The following is a 19,907-nucleotide window of genomic DNA, read 5'->3' as shown; positions in this document are numbered from 1 at the left end:
CCAAACCCTAGCCTGGCCCTAGCCCTAGCCTGGACCGAGCCCCAGCCTGCCCTAGCCCAAGCGTGGTCCGAGCCCCATCCTGCCCTATCCCTAGCCTGGACCTAGCCCTAGCCTGCACTAGCACTAGCCTTGCCCTAACCCTAGCCTGGCCTCGCCCTAGCCTGCCCTATCCCTAGCCTGAGCTAGCCCTAGCCTGGCACTAGCCATAGCCTGGCCCTAGCCAGGGCCTAGCCCTAGTCTGGCCGTAGCCTGGCCCTAACTCTAGCCTGGCCCTAGCCTGGCCCTAACCACAGCCTGGCCCTATCCTGGCCCTAGCGCTAGCCTTGGCATAGCCTGTCCCTAGCCCTAGCCTGGCCCTATCCTAGCCCTAGCCCTAGCCTGGCTCTAGCCCTAAACTGGCCTACTCTAGACTGGCCCTAGACATAGCCTGGACCTAGCCCTAGCCTGGCCTAGCCCTAGAATGGCCCTAGCCCTAGCCTGGGCCTAGCTCTGGTCTCTCCATAGACCTAGCCTGGCCTAGACCTAGATTGGCCTAGCCTTAGCCTCGTCCTAGATTGGCCTAGCCCTAGCCTAGCCATATCCTGGCCTAGCCCTAGCCTAGCCCTAGCCTAGTTATCCCTAGCCTAGCCGTAGCCTGGCATAGCCCTAGCCTAGCCCTAGCCTGGCCCTATCCCTAGCCTGGCCTAGCCCTAGCCAGGCCCCAGCCCTAGCCTGGGCCTAGCCCTAGCCTAGCCCTAGACCTATCCTTGCCTAGCCCTAGACTGGCCTTGCCCTAGCCTATTCCTAGCCTGGCCTAGCCCTAGCCTAGCCCTATCCTGGCCTAGACCTAGCCTAGCCCTAGCCTAGTTAGCCCTAGCCTAGCCCTAGCCTGGCCTAGCCCTAGCCTAGCCCTAGCCTGGCCTAGCCCTAGCCTAGACCTAGCCTGGCCTAGCCCTAGCCTAGACCTAGCCAGCATGGCCCTAGCTCAGCCCTAACCTGACTTAAGCCTAGCCAGGCCCTAGCCCTAGCCTGGCCTAGCTCTAGCCTCACCCTAGCCCTAGCCTGGCATAAACCTAGCCTGGCCCTAGCCCTAGCCTGGCCTAGCACTAGCCTGGCCCTAGCCCTAGCCTGGCCTAGCCCTAGACTGGCCCTAGCCCTAGCCTGGCGTAGCCCTAGCCTGGCCCTAGCCCTACCCTGGAAATAGCCCTAGCCTGGCCTAGCCCTAGGCTGCCTCTTGCCCTAGCCTAGCCTAGCCCTAGCCTGGCCGTAGCCCTAGCCTGGCCTAGCCCTTGCCTGGCCTAGCCCTTGCCTGACCTAGCCCTAGCCTAGCCCTAGCCTGGCCTAGCCCTAGCCCTAGTCCAAGCCCTAGCCCTAGCCTAGCCCTAGCCCTAACCTGGCCTAGCCCTAGTCCTAGACCTAGCCCTAGCCCTGTCCTAGCACTAGCCCTAGCCTGGCCTAGCCCTAGGCTGCCCCTAGCCCTAGCCTTGCCTTGCCGAAGTCTGGCCCTAGCCCTAGCCTGGCCCTAGCCCTATCCTGGCCCTTGTCTGGCCTAGCCCTGGCCTGGCCCTAGCCCTATCCTGGCCTAGCCCTGACCTGGCTCTAGCCCTGGCGTGGCCCTAACCCTAGCCTGGCCCTTGCCCTAGGCTGGCCCTAGCCCTAGCCTGGCCCTAGCCCTCGCCTGGGCTAGCCCTATACCTGGCCCTAGCCCTAGCCTGGCCCTAGCGCTAGCCTGGCCGTAGCCCTAGCCCCTGCCTCGTCCTAGCCTGGCCCTCGCCTTAGCCCCGGCCTAGCCCTAGCCTGGCCCTCGCCCTAGCCCCGGCCTAACCGTAGCCTGGCCCTCGTCCTAGCCCCGGCCTAGCCGTAGCCTGGCCCTAGCCCTAGCCCCGGCCTAGCCCTATCCTGGCCCTAGCCCTAGACCCGGCCTAGCGCTAGCCTGGTCCTAGCCCTGGCCTAGCGCTAGCCTAGGCTAGGCTAGTGCAGTGAGCTGAGATGGCGCCACTGCACTCCAGCCTGGGCGACAGAGCTTGACTGCATCTCAAAAAAAAAAAAAAAAAAAAACAGCTGGAATCTGCTGCACACAGGCAATGACTCTCAGACATGAAACTCATATTTAGATCTGTGCAATGTTTTGGGTTTTGTTTTTAAATATAATAATGTTTAAACAGATTAAGCCAAGTCTTAAAAATAACAGGCACATATTACATGAAAGAAATCAAGGAAATGTCTCGGGACGAAAAAAATCTTAGTGTTAAAATTCCTAAATGTCATTATAGTCATTATATATTGTTCAAAAATAGCAATATTCTGATTAGTTATATGCTTGTTTGAAAATAAAATAATTTGGTAAGTTTCCCATATATTTAGTCTAGTACTTAGTGTTAATATAAAAAGCTGGATTTGCCAGCAGAAATTGTAATTACTTTTTCATGAAGTAAACACACATTATATCACTATCATTGCATGGAAGAGAAAGTGAACAAAAAAGATTAAGGAATAAAAAAAAGAATATCACTATCATATAACTACATACATTAACAAAGAGACAAACATTTCCCACTGGAGATTAGGAGTTCAGCAGAAGTCTCTGAAAATACTAAAAACTGAAACACAATTAATAATTGCTTTTTGTTTGTTTGTTTGCTTGTTTTTTAACTGTGTAGCGAATTCTTCTGGTTAATAGTAAGCATCAAAAGAAGAGATCTTCCTGAGAGCAATTATTAAACAATTCCTCTTGACCCACACTTCCAAATTAAGTCTATAGTTCTGGAGTTCTGGAATATGAAATCATTTTCATTTTAAACTTAGTTGATGGAAGGCAACTTTTAAACAGCAAACTGCAGTTTAAAGTTGTCTCAAACTTAGTAGCTACATTTGTAACAAGCAACCACCCACAGCCAGTTGTAAATACAGTCAATCATCAGTGACCATTGGCCTCTCTCACCAACCAATATCAATGTGGGCCACTTGCTTTGGAAAGACAGCCAATTAATCACAAACTCACTGCAATCCACAAGCCTGGGAGTGTTAACCAACCCACAGCAGCCTCACTCAGATAGCCATGTTTCTCCAGATGATGTTAACCCTCTTATGCCGCTGAGAGTCTGCCAATGCTTCAAGTCCGCTCCTCCCGCAACCCTAAGTAAGATCAACAGCTGCTCTGTCAGAATACAGAGTGCCTGATGAGCATAGCTCTCTTATAGAAAGCAACACGTTCCAACTTGGTCTTTTAACTTCAAATACTGAAGGTTCATAATCAATTGGAAACAACTTTAAGTCCATTAAATTTACCACCCTTATATTTTAATTTTCTTTATAAATTACCAATGAACTATGTAATTCCTTTGATCCATTTTATCATAAGTAAAACTATCATGATTATTAGTAAAAGAATAAATAGTGAGTAACCACAATATTGAGCTTTTCTCTCTAAATGGAAAACTATTAATACAAAGAATGTAGCTTATTACAAAGAGCCAAAAAATCCAAAAACGCATGTAATTTCCAGGCAAAAGTGTTAGAATGAACCCATGTGAAATCTTTCTTTTTGTTTTTGTTTTTTTTTTTTACCTGAGAATCAATCTAATGTTTAAAACAATACATCAAAGGGTAAACTTCAGTTGCTCATTTAATAAATATTTATTGAGTAGCTACTTATTGCAAGCTAGGCCCTTTTCTAGGCACACAAACATCCTACTCATGGGAGTGAAATAAACACAATAACCATAGATAGATTAGGCAAAATATACAGTGTTAAAGGAGAAAAACTAAAGCAGGAAAATGAAATGTTTACAGGTTTGAGAGGAGGGATAGTGGGAATTCTAGGATGGCCAGAAAAGTCCTTACTGAGAAAGGGGCTTTTAAGTAAAGAACTGAAGGAATGGAAAAAGAAAGCCAGGAGGCTATCTGAGGAAAAGGCATCCCAGACACAGGGAACTGCCCAGTACAGAGGTGTGCCTGGGGTGTTTAAGCAACTGTGATAGATAACGAAGAGCAAGAAGTTTAGTGTAGCTGAAGCACAGCAAAGGGAATAAGAAACAGAAGTTTAAGTGAGAGAGAGAACAGGGCATATTGTGTGTTGCCTTCTAGGTATGAGGAGGAACCCTGCCACATACTCAGAGTGAAATGGGAGGCAATCAGATGGATCTGAGCAGAATGACATCATCTGACTTATGTTTTAAGTATGGCCACTGAGGTAAGGATTAATGAAAAGAGGTTTCTTTAAAAAAAAACAGACCAATTAACAGTCTATTACATGCATCTAGAGAGCAGATGGTGGTGGCTTGGAAATGGAAGATATGACTGGCTTCTGGATATATTCTTCAGGTAGTCCTGACAAGATCTGCTGACAGATTAGATGTGAGGTGTCAGAGAGAGAGGGGAGTCAATGACGACACCTTAGTTTCTAGCAGAGCAACTGCAAGAGTTGCCATTAATGCAAGTAGGAAAGACCATGTGAGGGGTAGGTATGAGAAAGAATATCGGTACCCCAATCTTGGACCTGGTAAGTTTGTGATACCCAACAGTTCATGACCAATCAAACAGAGATGTCAAGTAGGCAGGTTGGTATAGAAGTCTGGAATTAAGGAGAGAGATCTAGGCTGGAGACACGCATTTGGAAATCATTAGCACACACAAGGTAGTAAAAGTCAGGAGAAAGAAGATTGAGGACTGAGTCCTGGGACATATCAGTCCTGGGACATATCAATGTGTAAAAAGTGGGATATGAGAAGAAAGCAAAACAGACTATGACAGATGGACTGGAAAGGCAGGAAGAAAAGCCAGGTGAGTGAGTGAGATCCTGAAAGCCAAGTGAAGACACTGTTATGGAGGAGAGAGTTTTCCATTGGGTCCAATATTGCTGACAGGTTAAATAAAATGAGGTCTAAGAAACAATGTCTAGATTTACAAATCAATGGTAAACTTGAGAACAACAATCTTGGAAGAGTGGTGGGAGTGAAAATTACTGGTATCAGCTCAAGAGTGAATGGACAAGAAATCTGAATCCATGAGTATATACCATTCTTTCAAGGCCAGCATACCTAGGGGCATGACTGTAGATGATCTAATTTTCTTCTTGTTTAGCTGTATTTTTCAATTCTTATATAACTATATACTATATTTTTACCCTTTAAAAGTTTTTAAAAATCATACCTATATGGCATTTTTGAAATGCCAGATGAAGGTATTAAATAAAAATTCATTAACTTATAAAACCAAAAGACCTCTTGAACATTTCTAGATTATATAAGCTGATTATCATTTTGCTCATGCTTATACATAAAGACCAAGGAAGACTAAAAGTTTCAGGAGAAGTATTTCTTGCTTGATAAAAATCATCTAACTCTAGAATATTTTATACTCATCAAATATACAAAGTAATAGTCAAAATACGGAATTCTATAACACGAATAAAAGGGGACAAGTGCAGAAAATAATCTTATTTTGTAAATCAAATTTGTCTAAATTATATGAAGCTACTGTTGAAAAATATGGTGTGTTTCCTACTGAAATGCATTATCTTTTAAAAGAAAGGATAATGGCATGCATGTAGGGTACCTTTAAAAAGAGGATTCACTGCATAACAGCACCTTGGTTTTAGCACAAGGATCAACAAATCGGTGCTTGTGGAGCAAATCCAGCCCACTGCCTGTTTTCATAAGGAAATTTCCTTGAAATGCAGCCACACTTATGCCCTTTATAATTCACAAGGCCTAAAATATTTACTAACTGGCTCTTTACAAAAACAGCTGTCCAATTCTTGGTTCAGTAGAGCTAAGATCCTCTGTTGTATTTTAGTAAGTTTTACCCAGTATATTGAAAAGCTGACACGGAACATGAATCCCCATGTGCAATCCCTTGGCAATATTCAGATTAATTTGAGGATCTGGTATTTCAGCACTCACACATTGACAGCAAAAAACAAAAATTTAATAACTAGAATTCTGTTGCTAACAAGGTACAGTGTCAATGTAGCATGTAGCTAGCTTCCTTTTGTAACTCAGCAGATATTATGAGAATTCCAACAAAACTGGCTTAAGATGTGTCATCAAACTAAAGGCTTTAAATAGACTTTAATTGTGAAATAATCAGTACACTCCTGGTCTAACAACTTCTTTTATTAAAATGAGTGCATGCTACATTATTTTCTGGGTATGACAATTATACTATTTCCTTATTGCTAAGGATTTAGACTATCTCCAACTTCTTGATATTACAATGCTATAATAAATATCCTTATACATAAGTATATATGCAACATATATAAATATCCTTAACATAAATATATCATATATACTTAACATTATATATATTTAACCTATTAGCCTATTGTATGTTACATACTACATGTAATCAATGTCCTTAACACATATGTGTATGTGTTTACACAAGTCATATTTTCCTGCAGGATCTTGTCCCAAAAGTGAAGTTGTTAGGTTAAAGAAGTGACATATTTGAAATTTTGATACATGCTACTAAATTACCCTACAAAAAGGATTCATCAATTTCATTTAACAAGTGTATGAAAACGCCTTTTTCTTCACATTTGCCAATACTTCCGATTTTTTAAATAAAATATCAATATGATTGGAAAACATGGTGTCTCATTGTTAGTTTGCATTTTTCTGATAACCAAGGAAGGCTGAATATCCTAGTAAAAGTATAAAATCTGTTCATCATGAATATTAGCCCAAATTAGGATTCATTTCATAGCACATAATTGTCTCCTGTTTTTTGTTTTTGTTTATGTTTTTGCTTTTTTTTTTGAAATGAAGTTTTACTCTTGTTGCCCAGGCTCGACTGCAATGGCATGATCACAGCTCACCACAACCCCCGCCTCCCATGTTCAAACGATTCTCTTGCCTCAGCCTCCTGAGTAACTGGGATTACAGGCATGTACCACTACACCTGGCTAATTTTGTATTTTTAGTAGAGATGGGGTTTATCCATGTTGGTCAGGCTGGTCTTGAACTCCTGACCTCAGGTGATTCACCCGCCTTGGCCTCCCAAATTGCTGGATTACAGGCGTGAGCCACCACGCTTGACCAATTGTCTCCTGTTAAACACTGCTATAGGCTTACCTGTCATGCTCTCCATTTTCCTTCCTAGGAATCTGCTGATTTAGTCCATCATCATCATTGCCAACAGTAGTACCATCAGTTAGGGTTCCTGATAATTCTGTGCTATTACTTCTGTGCTTCTCCATTTCTTCTTCAACCTTGAGTGAGAGTTTGATGTTCAGGATGATTGTTATTGCTTTATTCAATACAAAGAACTTTTTTCTGTTTGCACTGATTTCATCACTTGACTCAGTTTAATTATAATTTTAGTCATTAAAATATTTGGTGCTTACTTTAATTTTATCACATCTGGAACTATCATCATATAATTATAATTATTATAATTTTATCATCAACATTTTTGTAAAGTCAGCTTCATTTCTGTTTCAATGAATGAGACAGAATTTTCCAAAATTTCAACCAGGGCCCTTCTTAATTTTGTGCTTTTATTCCCAACCACCCTTCACTATGTATTATGAATTTTTACCTCATTTGACTGGCACAAACATGAATAAGAAGATAAAGACACAAAGCGTGTCTTCTTCTGTCTTTGCCACTTGACTTTCATATTAAACAGCCAGATTGAGAGGATACAACACTGTGAGGTTTCAGGAAAAGAAAGGAAGCTTTCCCTTTTCTGCACTAAGCTATTCTTTTCCCCCACTAACTTTTGTCTTTTTTTTTTTTTTCATTTGAATCCTGGGATATCAAAAAGGTGAAGGTGCTTACTGAAATACAAGTCCGCCACAACACAAAAAGCAGAGTGAAACTGCTGAGCTAGGGTGGAATTCTGGAAATGAGATGCTTCCCAAATTTCACATTCAATAGCCATAAAAGTTTATAGCTGGAGGATATACAGTATAAGAATCTACTTTAGCTCACTCTCTATTGATAACTGGGCTAAAGTCAAAAAAGATTAAAATGATTGATCCAAAGCCCCTAAAGTGCCATTACCTAGCATTTTGTGGCACCAAAAGAGACAGTACAATTCCATAATGCTGAATCAGACAAATTCAGCAAATTAATCAGATAGGTTAAAAGTGTGACTTGGGTAAAATAATTTAATGCCTTAGCGGAGGGTGGGAGGCCTGCCCTAATCAATGTAGAAGACTCAGCTTTCTACTTTGGCATCATATACTAAGTGTTTGGCTGAGCATTTATGCTACTTACATGGAAAAAATATATATGCCAAAACTTACTGTACTTTATTAAGCAACATAACATAAAGGTCTGATTCAACAGAAACAGTGGAGAGTAGTTATATTAACAAATATATTAAAGTGTATATACTTGTTGTTGAAAAATATTTAAAGTGGTCATGATGCAATTCTAAGTTCCAGCAGTTTGAGTTAAACAGATAAACCTGAAAAGCACAATAAACAGATTCATTGGCCAGGAATATTTGCTGCAGCTCTCAGGGCTGGATACATTTTTTTTTCTTTTCTTTTTTTTTTTTAGTAAGAGATGAGGTCTCACTATGTTGCCCAGGCTGGAATGCAGTAGCTATTCACAGGCATGATCCCACTACTGATCAGCACAGGAGTTACTTATGACCTGCTCCATTTCCGACCTGGGCTGGTTCACCCTTCCTTAGCAAATCTGGTGGTGCCCCGCTCCCAGGAGGTCACCATATTGATGCCGAACTTAGTGTGAACACCTGATCGGCATAGCACACTATGGCCCAGAATGCCTGGCCTCAAATGATCCTCCTGCCTTAGGCTCCCTAGTAGCTGAGACTACAGGTGTTTGTCACCACGCCTGATAGATACATTTTTATATCTCTTCTTAGTCATTGCTTCCTTTCTACTGTATTCCCATCTTATTGTTAGACACAACTCATCTTTAAGTCGGTAAAAGGAAAAAGCCCTCAAGCTCATCACATTTCCTTTAGCGATTTTCTTGACGCCTCTCCTGGTTCTGAAGGTCACATGATATATGGCTACATGAGTTTCACAATCCATACGCCACTTGGAAGACTGACAGAGAGACTTAGGTCAATTAAGAAACAAAGATTATGAGAAAGTTTTCCTAAACTCCTATTACTTAGAAATCATCTGTTTCTACACACAATTACAGATTTAGACAACCAAACTGTATGCTTTTCATATGTTTTCCTAAGTGGAAAATCAGAATGGACCAGATAATTGAGAGAAAAAACAAAGAGTGGCAGCAAGTAAAACCCTACCTCTTTATGAAGTTGAACATTTTCTTTCTTCAAAGCCAGGAACTCTTCTTCTAATGTTTTGACCTCATTCTTAAACTTTTGCATGTCTTGCTGTGATTCTTCATGTAGATATACTTCTGATGTTCTGTCAGAATCTGGTGGTAAAGAACTCAGATTTTCTAATTTAGGTTTCAGGCTTTTATAGTTATTTGTACTGCCACTGTCACTATTTTGGTTCATATTTTTTGTCATTTGCAAATCAAACTCTTGGTCTTCTTTCATTTCAACCGTAACCACTTCTGGGTTCCTTGCTTTCTTAGTGCTTGCATCATTATGAAAGTTCTTATCTGTACTAAAAATATGTCCAATGCCTGGTTTGTTATCATTGTCACAGTCTAATTTATTTTCATGTAAATGAAGCTTAGAAGATGACTGGCAAACATGTTCTTGGGACCCAGAGTATGGATGATAGTATGGATGGATGATATTTTTGAGACTGGGTTCTTTTTGTTCAGGAAATGTCTCAAATACCACTGAGACAGATATTTCAGATGCATCTTCTTCCTCACAACCAGGTATGTTATTTGTCAAATTAAAGGGAATATCCTTTACATCTGTTCCTCTTGTAGAGTTATCAAGTAGTGGCTCTTCCTCAGGACAAGCCGGAATTTTGTATTTTTCATAAATTTCACCAAACCTCTGCTTTAACTCATTTATGATGAGTTTTAATTGGTTTTTCCACTCTAATTTGCCTTGTTCAATCCACATTTCCTCAGATTTTTGCACATGAGGAAGTACTGGATATATAGGTATATCCTCTCTATCACAATCCTTAGCCATTTCTGGTTCTTGAGACGTTTTCTGCAGATGCAAAAGTGGAAGATTAATTTGCTTGTTTTGTTTCTTGGGTGTCTTCTCTGTTGGGCCACATGTTTTAAAAATAGCTTTGTCCTTAAATAACAGGTATGAACAAAGAAAAATTCACAAATAATTAAAATGAAAATTTAACTGTTAAACTTCTTCATCTAGGTTTAGCTACTCCCAAATCACTGGCTTGTAACTAAGAAGTTTAAAAAAATTGTCTTAGCTGAAAGGAGGAGAAAAATATGAACCAGCAAACTTAACTTTGTCACTGTTTGTTTGGAATAAACTTAATTCATTATGTGTTAAATCTACCAAAAATGAATTAGCAGATGATTTCTAGTGTTACAAAGGCTTCCTCACTTGGAAAGTGAGCCCCTACAGTACATGTAAGTACTACATATTACTACATGTAAGTACTATATATTACTACATGTAAGTTCTATAGATTACTAACTGGAGGGTAGGCAATCTTCAAATTATTAGGAGCCCGAATCAACAGCAATCAGAAAGAAAAGCAAATTCTTAAATTTTAATTCAAATTATATACTGTAACATCATAGGGTTATATATCTAGACTACCTTCTTCAGTTCAGTTCTAATATATACTACGGTCCCCTAATAACACTAACTAAAACTTTAAAGATAATTCTTACTAAGTTTCTGCGTCTAAAAAGTTAGAAATTTATTGTTTGTACCCTAACACCAAAGATCCCATTCTGCAAGGTATGATTCCCTTAATAGGCAGTTGGGTTGATTTCATAACCCCACTCTCACTGAATGTAGACCGTGAAGTCAATGAAAGGCCACATCTTTAACCTAGGCATTAGTAACTGGCAATATAAACTGCAAAATTTGAGCCACTGGCCATGATTACTCTTATACCATGAATCCAACTCAGTGGCCATCACTGTTAAATTGTTCATAATTTCTGTTGCTTAATAATATAAGTCAATAATTGACATTACCTTCTTTATCCCGTAAGAATATTCTAAGAATGGAAGAGCAAACAAAATTCTGGAATGTTTGCCTCTACTCCAAGGGTAAAGATTAACTATAAGTTATGATAGATTCTAACAATATTGTGTTTTATAACTAGTTTAAATGTATTTAAAATTAAATATTAAGTAAGGATCTATTGATTCTCAAAGGCTAGTCTGAGAGGTAATTTCATTTGGGCTAGCTTATATTATTAAAGCAAAGAAAAGAGTATTAAACCAGAAATTTAGATTTTAGTTTAAAAGTTTCCACACCTGTGGCTGCTTATTTTCACACCCTTTAAGTCTTTCTTGCTCTTCCTCTGATGTCAGCTCCGAGTCTTGTTCTGCTGCAAAATCCAAACGTTCAGTTAAACTACTTAGAACAGTTAGATAAAAGACATAGTCTTTATAAAAATAGATTTTAAATTACATTTCATTTTATTTCATAAATTGAGAGTTTAAATGAAGCTTGATCTTTAGTGGAATACTTACTTCTTTAAGAAATACTTCTAATTCTCCAAAACTTCAACAAACCACTTTCTGGGAGACACTAGATGCCACCAGGTTAAATAAATACAATCATGTTGAAGATTCACTCACAGATTCATCCACCCAACATCAATGAACAAAGCCATCACAAACAAAACAAAATTTTGGAATGCAGTAGCAATATTATCAGGCAATGCTGCATACTGTTCTCCACTTCATAATAGTACCTTATTAATGATTTCCAAAATGACTGTGGACACCTTTATTGGTGTACAACCTCTTCCTAACATCTGAAATGGTTCCCTGTATTATTCTGACAAATGTATTAATATTTTCATCTTTTAAAACAGACTGCTAAAAATAAATAAATAAAATACATAAAATAAAAAACAGACTGCTAGGTGAAGTTGACCCTCATCCTCATCTTTCCCCAGGTAAACAGGTATCTAGGTATCTCCTTCCTTAGGGCTGCCCTAGAACTTTACTGATTTTTCTACTGCATCTCCACCACCCGAACTGTCAATTATTGCTTTACATGTCTATTCCCTTTGCTCCTTGACTGTAGGGAACAATCTTGAAAATCATCTTTGTACAAAGAGTCATTATCTATTTTACTCAGCAATTATGTATTGAGTCTTGCTACGTGCTAGGCACTAGGATTTAAAGAGTGAAAAGAAAGCATGTCAGAGATGACTTTTCTAGAGATTCTGCCTGAGCTGAGGCTTAAAGAGTGAGGCTAGCCTAATTAGAAGGGGTAGGGGACAGGAAAGAGTGAGAGCATGACAGGCAGCAACAAAAGGCAGAAAGAGGCCTGAAAGAGTGTATGTGTTTGCCTGCAGTCAAAGGATGGGTCAGCAGGACAGGACCAGCAGTTCAGTAAGGCCAGAGAAAGGGCACACGGGGGAAAGGGCTAAAGATGGAGAGCTGAGCAGAAGTCACATTATGAAAGCCTTATGTATAATTTTAAGATGCTTGGACATTAATGTTCTCAAGAGTGGTCCCTGGTCTTATTTGCATTGGTGATAGAACACTGTCAATGCCAAAACCAACATCCCTAGCGAACACATTTATTAACGCAAGGTGGTAGCTCATGTCGACACAGCCAAGGAGATACTATGCAGCAAATTCTCAATAAGTCTCATTAATTACTGACTTGGAAAGTCAATTCTATAATACATAAAGTCATAGAAATGATAGGAAGTCACTTAATATTTGCTTTTGGAAGGTGTTTTTTTTTGTTTTTGTTTTTGTTTTTTGAGACGGAGTCTTCCTCTATTGCCCAGGTTGGAGTGCAGTGGCGCAATCTCGGCTCACTGCAACCTCCACCTTCTGGGTTCCAGCAATTCTCCTGCTTCAGCCTCCTGAGTAGCTGGGACTACAAGCGTTCACCACCATGCCCAGCTAGTTTTTTTTTTGTATTTTTTGTAGAGATGGGGTTTCACCATATTGGCCAGGCTGGTCTCGATCTACTGACCTCGTGATCCACCCACCTCGGCCTCCTAAAGTGCTGAGATTACAGGTGTGGGAAGGTGTCTTTTAAATTATAGTGCATATAGTTATAACTAACAGCTGTGAATTCAGAGCTGTAAAAATAAAGCAAAGAAACCACATTGTGTTTGAGTCAGCAATCTTTAGGTCTCTACTAAGTTATCCTAAATATAATCCTATGTTAGTCCCTAAACATACCTAGTCCCTATATTCTAAATATAATCCTACTTCCTAAAGAAAATCATGCTTTCCCCTAATTCTCTGTTATCTAGATGTTACTTTGGTTAAAGGAAGAACACAAATATCCTGCCAAAAGGTATTCTGTTCAGTGCAAAAGGTGAGTAAGCACAAAGCACATTTTACCAGAAAAAGTTTTTTTAAGTCAGAACTATAGTTCTATGCAGCCAAGGAGAGGCACTCTAGGACTGAATTCTCTATGCTTCTTTGTTACCTTCTTTGCTCTCTTTGTTTTCTAGTAGCTGTGATTGGCACAGGTCATGGAGAGTATCATTCCCTGAGAGAAGTACAACTCCAGTGTCCATCTTTTCTCATTCTGTTAAGTTCATCTGTCCCAGTTCTTTGGTTACTGACTGATTTTCAGGCATTGATGGTGATACAGATGGACATTTATCATCAACTTTCAGATTCTTGGATCTCTGACAAGTCTCATCACTAAGGGTCAAATTAGTAGGATGCCAATCTGAAAAATCCGAAAATGAAGTTTTCATTTTTAGGATGTAAATAACACAATAATTTGACTAACTTGTATACATGCTTTCTTCACAGAAACAGTCCCACATCCTGCTCTCTCCCACAACACACTATGCATTCAGGCTTATTATATTTTACATGTCCTATGCTTACAATTCATTCAGGTAAGCTTAATTAACTATCATCTCTCACTTTTCTACATTTTTACTGTTTACTATTACTTACTTTTATTCACTCAGCAGTCTCTATTACATATTTTGCTTTCCATTAAGATTCTTCGTGGATATACATTTTTTAAAACAGAATTTATGTCTAACCATTTTAAGCTTAAATATACATGACAGCATTGTATGTATGTATTGTAGAGACACAGGATTTACAAAAACTCATAATAAATATACTTTTAAAACTATTTTAATTATAATGAGATGGTCTTTCCTCAATGCACCACTATCTTCAGAATTTCCTTTCAAATACTTGGATAAACTTCATACATTTATTTGCAAAATAAGAGCCGTAAGGGCTCTAACTGTTCCCATGTGAGAACAGGATTAGTCTAGGACCACACTAGATCCAAATAGCACACAGTGCCACGAGACAGGAAAGGAATACATAACAAAAATATTTTCCTTTTTACTATATCAACAAAGTTGTTGGGATTTTAAATTTTTTTTTTTATTTTTTGAGACGGAGTCTCGCTCTGTCACCCAGGCTGGAGTGCAATGGCGCAATCTCGGCTCACTGCAAGCTCCACCTCCCGGGTTCACGCCATTCTCCTGCCTCAGCCTCCTTAGTAGCTGGGGCTACAGGCACCTGCCACTTGGCCCGGCTAATTTTTTTTTATTTTTAGTAGAGACGGGGTTTCACCGCGTTAGCCAGGATGGTCTCAATCTCCTGACCTCATGATCTGCCTGCCTTGGCCTCACAAAGTGCTGGGATTACAGGCGTGAGCCACCGCACCCGGCCTGAGATTTAAATTTTTTAAGACAAGTGAAAGAAACAAGCCAAAAACACATAAGTGAAACTTTAAAGTCCATTTCATCATAAAGGGTGCATTTATCCACAACCACATATGTGGTTTAAAATGTTGACTCTCAATTATGATCTGAGAATCCCTGGAGTTCAAGATCCAGATGAGGGGCCAAGACGTCAAATAATACAAAATGTTATTTGCCATTTTCACTCTCATTCTGTTTCACGTGTACAGTGGAGCTTTTCATAGACATGGTGTGTCATAACATCATAGCTCTAATGGTGAATGGGTCATAGTTCTAAAGGCTATTGGAATGTATGGCTGTGCGTGCTTGTGTTTTTTTGTTCATTTGTTTGTTTTTTGAGATGGAGTCTCACTCTGTCACCCAGCCTGGAGTGCAGTGGCGCGATCTCGGCTCACTGCAAGCTCCGCCTGCCGGGTTCACGCCATTGTCTGCCTCAGCCTCCCGAGTAGCTGGGACTACCGGCGCCCTCCACCACGCCCGGCTAATTTTTTGTATTTTTAGTAGAGACGGGGTTTCACCGTGTTAGCCAGGATGGTCTCGATCTCCTGACCTCGTGATCCGCCCGCCTCGGCCTCCCAAAGTGCTGGCATTACAGGCGTGAGCCACCACGCCCGGCCGCATGCTTGTTTTTAAAATATTTTAGTTTTTATTTCTAAAATAGTAAATATCAAAAGACACAACCGACTTAAATAAAAGCTCTTTGGAATTTGCAATAATTTTTCTTTATTTTAATTATTTATTTATCATTATGAAGAGAGTTTGAGATCCAGTCATTTGATAGAAAACCAGAGCTTCCTGTGTCAATAAGGACTGACCTCAAAAATGTAATGTGACCAGACAAAAGAAAGTTGCAAAATATGTAGAGTGTAAAACAATTTATATACAATTTTAGGACATGAAAACAAATTCTACATATTATTTATGACCATACACAATATGTAATGAAATGTTTTAAAAGGGAATGGACATAATAAATTCTTAATTCAGGGTGTTGGTTACCTCTAGGCAATAATATTTAATCATATAAAATGAACCCCAGGCCAAAAAGTTTCAGAATCAATGTTTTAAAAGACTGTGTCCACCATATAGTTATTAAGGGTAATTAATTGCTTTCTTCATTTTTGATAATCAAAACACACACACACACACATGATTTGCTGACCAGAATATCTGACTGGCTTAAAATCATCAGTATAGCCACACTATGATGAAATAATTAAACTTAAAGCACAACTAACATATTGGCAAGTAAAGTTTGTCTTATCTGATAAGTTTTGGGGCTGCACGTTCACCTTATATTCATTCCACCTTTCAAATACCCCACTCCTCTTTTGAAGTATTATCTCATTTTACCACCCTCCATCATATCCACTTGCTTCTTTTCCCTTCATTTACTCTCTATACTCTCTGCCTTCCACATTCTTTATTCCCCCTTTTACTCTTATCCTCTTCCTTCTATCCTGACATTGCATATCTAGGGTTCAGTACTATCCACAGTTCCAGGCATTCACTGGGGGTCTTGGAACATAACCCCCATGGATAAGGGGGGAAAACTGTACATTTTGTTGTGTAGGTCTATGGGTGCTGTGCTGTGTTATGTGGCAAAACATAGGGAAGAGACCAGGGACAAGGATCTTTGCAAAGACTTTTCAGCTGCCAGTGGAGAAGAGCTCAAGGGAGATCAGTGTACTCACTCTCACTAATCCTCTTCTGGGGCAGATGCTGGCAATGTCTACTGAGTTCTAGCTATTTTCCCTAGCACAAACAAGGCTCAAATTCACCTCCCATTTTACCTCCTATGGACAGAACCACTGGAAAGATCACTCCCTTAAAGAGCTTATTCACTCTGAGCCACACCGTTCATTCAGTGAGAAGCTTAAGAAGAAACACTTCCACAGTGGTGGCAGGTTGCCAGGGAGTACTACCTGGTATGAAAAATATATATGAACAGAACTATCAGCTCACTCAAGCTGCCAGAATGTGCCAACAGTTGTTACTCTCTCTGGTGAAAACAAAATTATTTTTCATTTATTGTAAAGAAAAACACTGGCATTTCCTATGACAGAGCATTTAGTTGTAGATGAGCCATATTCTAATAATATAGACTGTTTTCAAGCTCATCCCTAAAAGGAAGAGAACCAGAGAGGAACATATTTATTCACCTGTAGTGTTCACTGCCTGATCTTCTTTTTAAGTGCAAGGTAAGTATGCAAGACTTTGTGATTCTAGTTTTATAAAGTCCAGCTCTTGAGATTATCCCGTCCCATCGCTAGAGTCTATCTGGACCCATCTCCTAGAGCACAATGGTCCAGTTAGTGCTGTGGAATACTGCATGATGCCATTTTTCCCCACCCTCCCCGTTACGTGGCAAACGTCTACAGAGATCACGCTTTCTCAGCACGTCAAATCATATGCCATCAGATCCTGTTCTGATGAACACAACATGAGGAAAACAAACGCAAGGACAAAGAACATCTAAAATGACAGAATCAAATTACCATGGAACTTTATTGTTTAAATATTCAAAAAGATATCCACCACTGTTTTATTCCAACTATATGACTAGTCTGGAAAAAGCAAAACTACTGAGACACCAAAAAGACCAATGGTTGCCAGAAACCAGTGGAGAGGAAGAGACGAAACAGTGGAGGACAGAGGATATTTAGGGCAGTGAAACTATTTTGTCTGTGATACTACAAGGGTATATACATGCCATCACACATTTGTCCAACACCGTAGAATGTACAACACCAAGAGTGAACCCTAACGTAGACTGTGGACCTTGGGGGTGATGTGTCTGTCAAGGTAGATTCCTCAACTGTAACTCTGATGAACTCCGATGGGGGGTACTGATAATGAGGGAGGCTATTCATATGTCAGGGGTCATGGGGAATATGGAAAATCTCTGTACCTTCTCAATTTTGCTGTGAATCTAAAACTGCTCAGAAAATAATATTATTAATTTTAAAGCACATACTCACTGAACTTGCTATTACCCTAAATTATAAAAAGACAGAGTCACCTTGAAAATTGCAAATCACTAAAGATCAAGGTAACAGAATATGAGTACTATCTCCCAAATTGAAGCATATAAAAACACATAAAGCAATTAATTTTAATTGTATACTTAGGCAAAAAAATTCACAAAAATGATTGAATATCTGATCTTATTTCATAATTGTAAACAGGGATCTAGTACAATATGAATCAAAACTGGTCCATCCATGAAAATAAAATGAAAGACAATTTTTATTCTAATTTTAAATCAGAACTTATTATGCCTACTTTATCCCACAATTTTACTGAAAGGTTAATCAGATAAGAAGGACAGATTATAATTACTTAATATTGCCATAGTAACTTATGTACCAATACCTGTTAAGTAGTCACCAAATGTCAAAACTGTAAGCAGCCTTGCTATTTAATATGAATGATGCAACTGAAACCAGTACCATGTTATGTTCTATCATATTATTTGCTATTATATTATAGAAAATTTTAAGATAACACCAAAAATTTACTCAGGGGCATAGCTGCTGGGCAGCAAAGATTTCATATAGCAGGCATCAGACACCCATCCTTAGAAAGGCTTGCTTGCAAGGCTAGTCCTTGGCTGGTGTTTGGGACCTTGAATTTTGGAGGGTTCCCAGCATTCCTTAATTTAGAAGAAGGGAGTGGCTCACTGTGCCTAAACTGTTTGTGCAAATGTGGTTTACTATGAACAATTAATTTCCTCCTGGGAGTCTAGAGTTTTGTTACATGTGAGGGAGAGGAGAGGTTGCCTATGTGACTAGCCTCCATCGAAAACATGGGTGCTGAGCCTCTAATGAAACTCTGGTAAGGTAGACAACATTGCACATGTGTCATCAAAATTTGAGGCTGGGGGAATTAAGCATATCCTGCTAGCTACACAGGAGATGACTCCTGTAGCTTGTGCCTGGCTTCCTCCAGACTTTGACACACGCACCTTTTCCTTTCTCGAATGTTGCTTTGTGTCTTTTTGCTGTATTAAATGTAATAAATCAAAGCCTAAATATGACTATCTGCTGAGTCCTGTGAGTCCTTCTCAGTGAATTACCAAACCTCAGTGAAGGGGTTCTTGGGAACCCCTGATACAATTGCATTATACAATTTTTTATTGTTTAAGTTGATGTGTTAATGTGACTACAATCAGAAGGTAATTTCACAGAATACCTTTCCCTAATCTGCTTATTTTTTATTTTTTGACATTTGCCTTGGAGATTCCTGTACTGCTATATCCACTGGACTAAAGGCATTAAAAATGCATGAAACAATGATGTCAGAAAGTAATTTTAAAAAGCAACAATCCTATTTTAACCCAATTAAAAATAGAAAATCTTAATGACTGACAATATACTCTACAGTATAAAAGTTTCTGGAACAAAAAATTATAAGATCACAGTCAATTTTCTCCCACTAGGTAGGATTTAATTCATTTTTATAATAATTGTGCAGCAGGCCAGGTGCAGTAGCACACATCTGTTGTTCCACCTACTCAGGAGGCTGAGGCAGAACGATTGCTTGAGGCTAGGAACTAAAGCTGCAGTGTGCTATAATCACACCCGTTCAAAAAAAAAGTCCAGGCCGGGCGCGGCGGCTCACGCCTGTAATCCCAGCACTCTGGGTGGATCACGAGGTCAGGAGATCGAGACCATCCTGGCTAACACGGTGAAACCCCGTCCCTACTAAAAATACAAAAATTTAGCCGGGCGCAGTGGCGGGCGCCTGTAATCCCAGCTACTCAGGAGGCTGAGGCAGGAGAATGGCGTGAACCCGGGAGGCGGAGCTTGCAGTGAGCCGAGATAGCGCCACTGCAGTCCCGCCTGGGTGGAAGAGCGAGACTCCGTCTCAACAACAACAACAACAAAAGTCCAAAAAAACCCTGCAAATAGTGGAACTGATCAGTAAGGATCAACAGGACTTTTAACTTATCTGGCCGGGAGAAGAGACATCTTATGTATAGATGGTTAAAAATGTGGTAATCCAATTGACCACATATTCTAGTTAAATCACAGATGACCAATTTCTGAAGAAATGTAATACCAGAAAAGCACTTCACATTTAAACTATGTCAGATAAAACAATTTGTATTTGACAACCCAGAAGACACTTAAAATCTTGGCAGACCATCATTGTGTCATTGTGGTGCAGATATAAA

The 19,907-nt window shown here is 39.8% G+C and overlaps 2 protein-coding genes across 2 annotated transcripts in view; one reads left to right on the top strand and one right to left on the bottom strand.

The window, feature by feature from the left end:
• The first annotated feature begins 4,070 nt into the window (after positions 1 to 4,070).
• LOC129137592 (coiled-coil domain-containing protein 144A-like) overlaps positions 4,071 to 19,907 on the top strand; it is a 104,647-nt gene continuing 88,810 nt past the window's right edge. Inside the window, exons 1-2 of the mRNA XM_063798898.1 lie at positions 4,071 to 4,171; positions 13,292 to 13,894. The gene's annotated coding sequence lies outside the window, so the exon portion shown is untranslated. The remainder of the gene's footprint in view (positions 4,172 to 13,291; positions 13,895 to 19,907) is intronic.
• On the bottom strand, positions 6,965 to 11,456 carry LOC129137593 (putative coiled-coil domain-containing protein 144B; the record flags this gene model as incomplete). Its single annotated transcript, XM_054670356.2, has 3 exons — positions 6,965 to 7,195; positions 9,223 to 10,062; positions 11,316 to 11,456. Coding segments are annotated over 3 exons (1,122 nt in total), but the record flags the coding sequence as incomplete, so codon positions are not given.

The sequence above is a fragment of the Pan troglodytes genome, chromosome 19 (assembly GCF_028858775.2).
Source record: "Pan troglodytes isolate AG18354 chromosome 19, NHGRI_mPanTro3-v2.0_pri, whole genome shotgun sequence".
Taxonomy (NCBI): domain Eukaryota; kingdom Metazoa; phylum Chordata; class Mammalia; order Primates; family Hominidae; genus Pan; species Pan troglodytes.
This window is presented reverse-complemented; position numbering and strand designations above follow the sequence as displayed.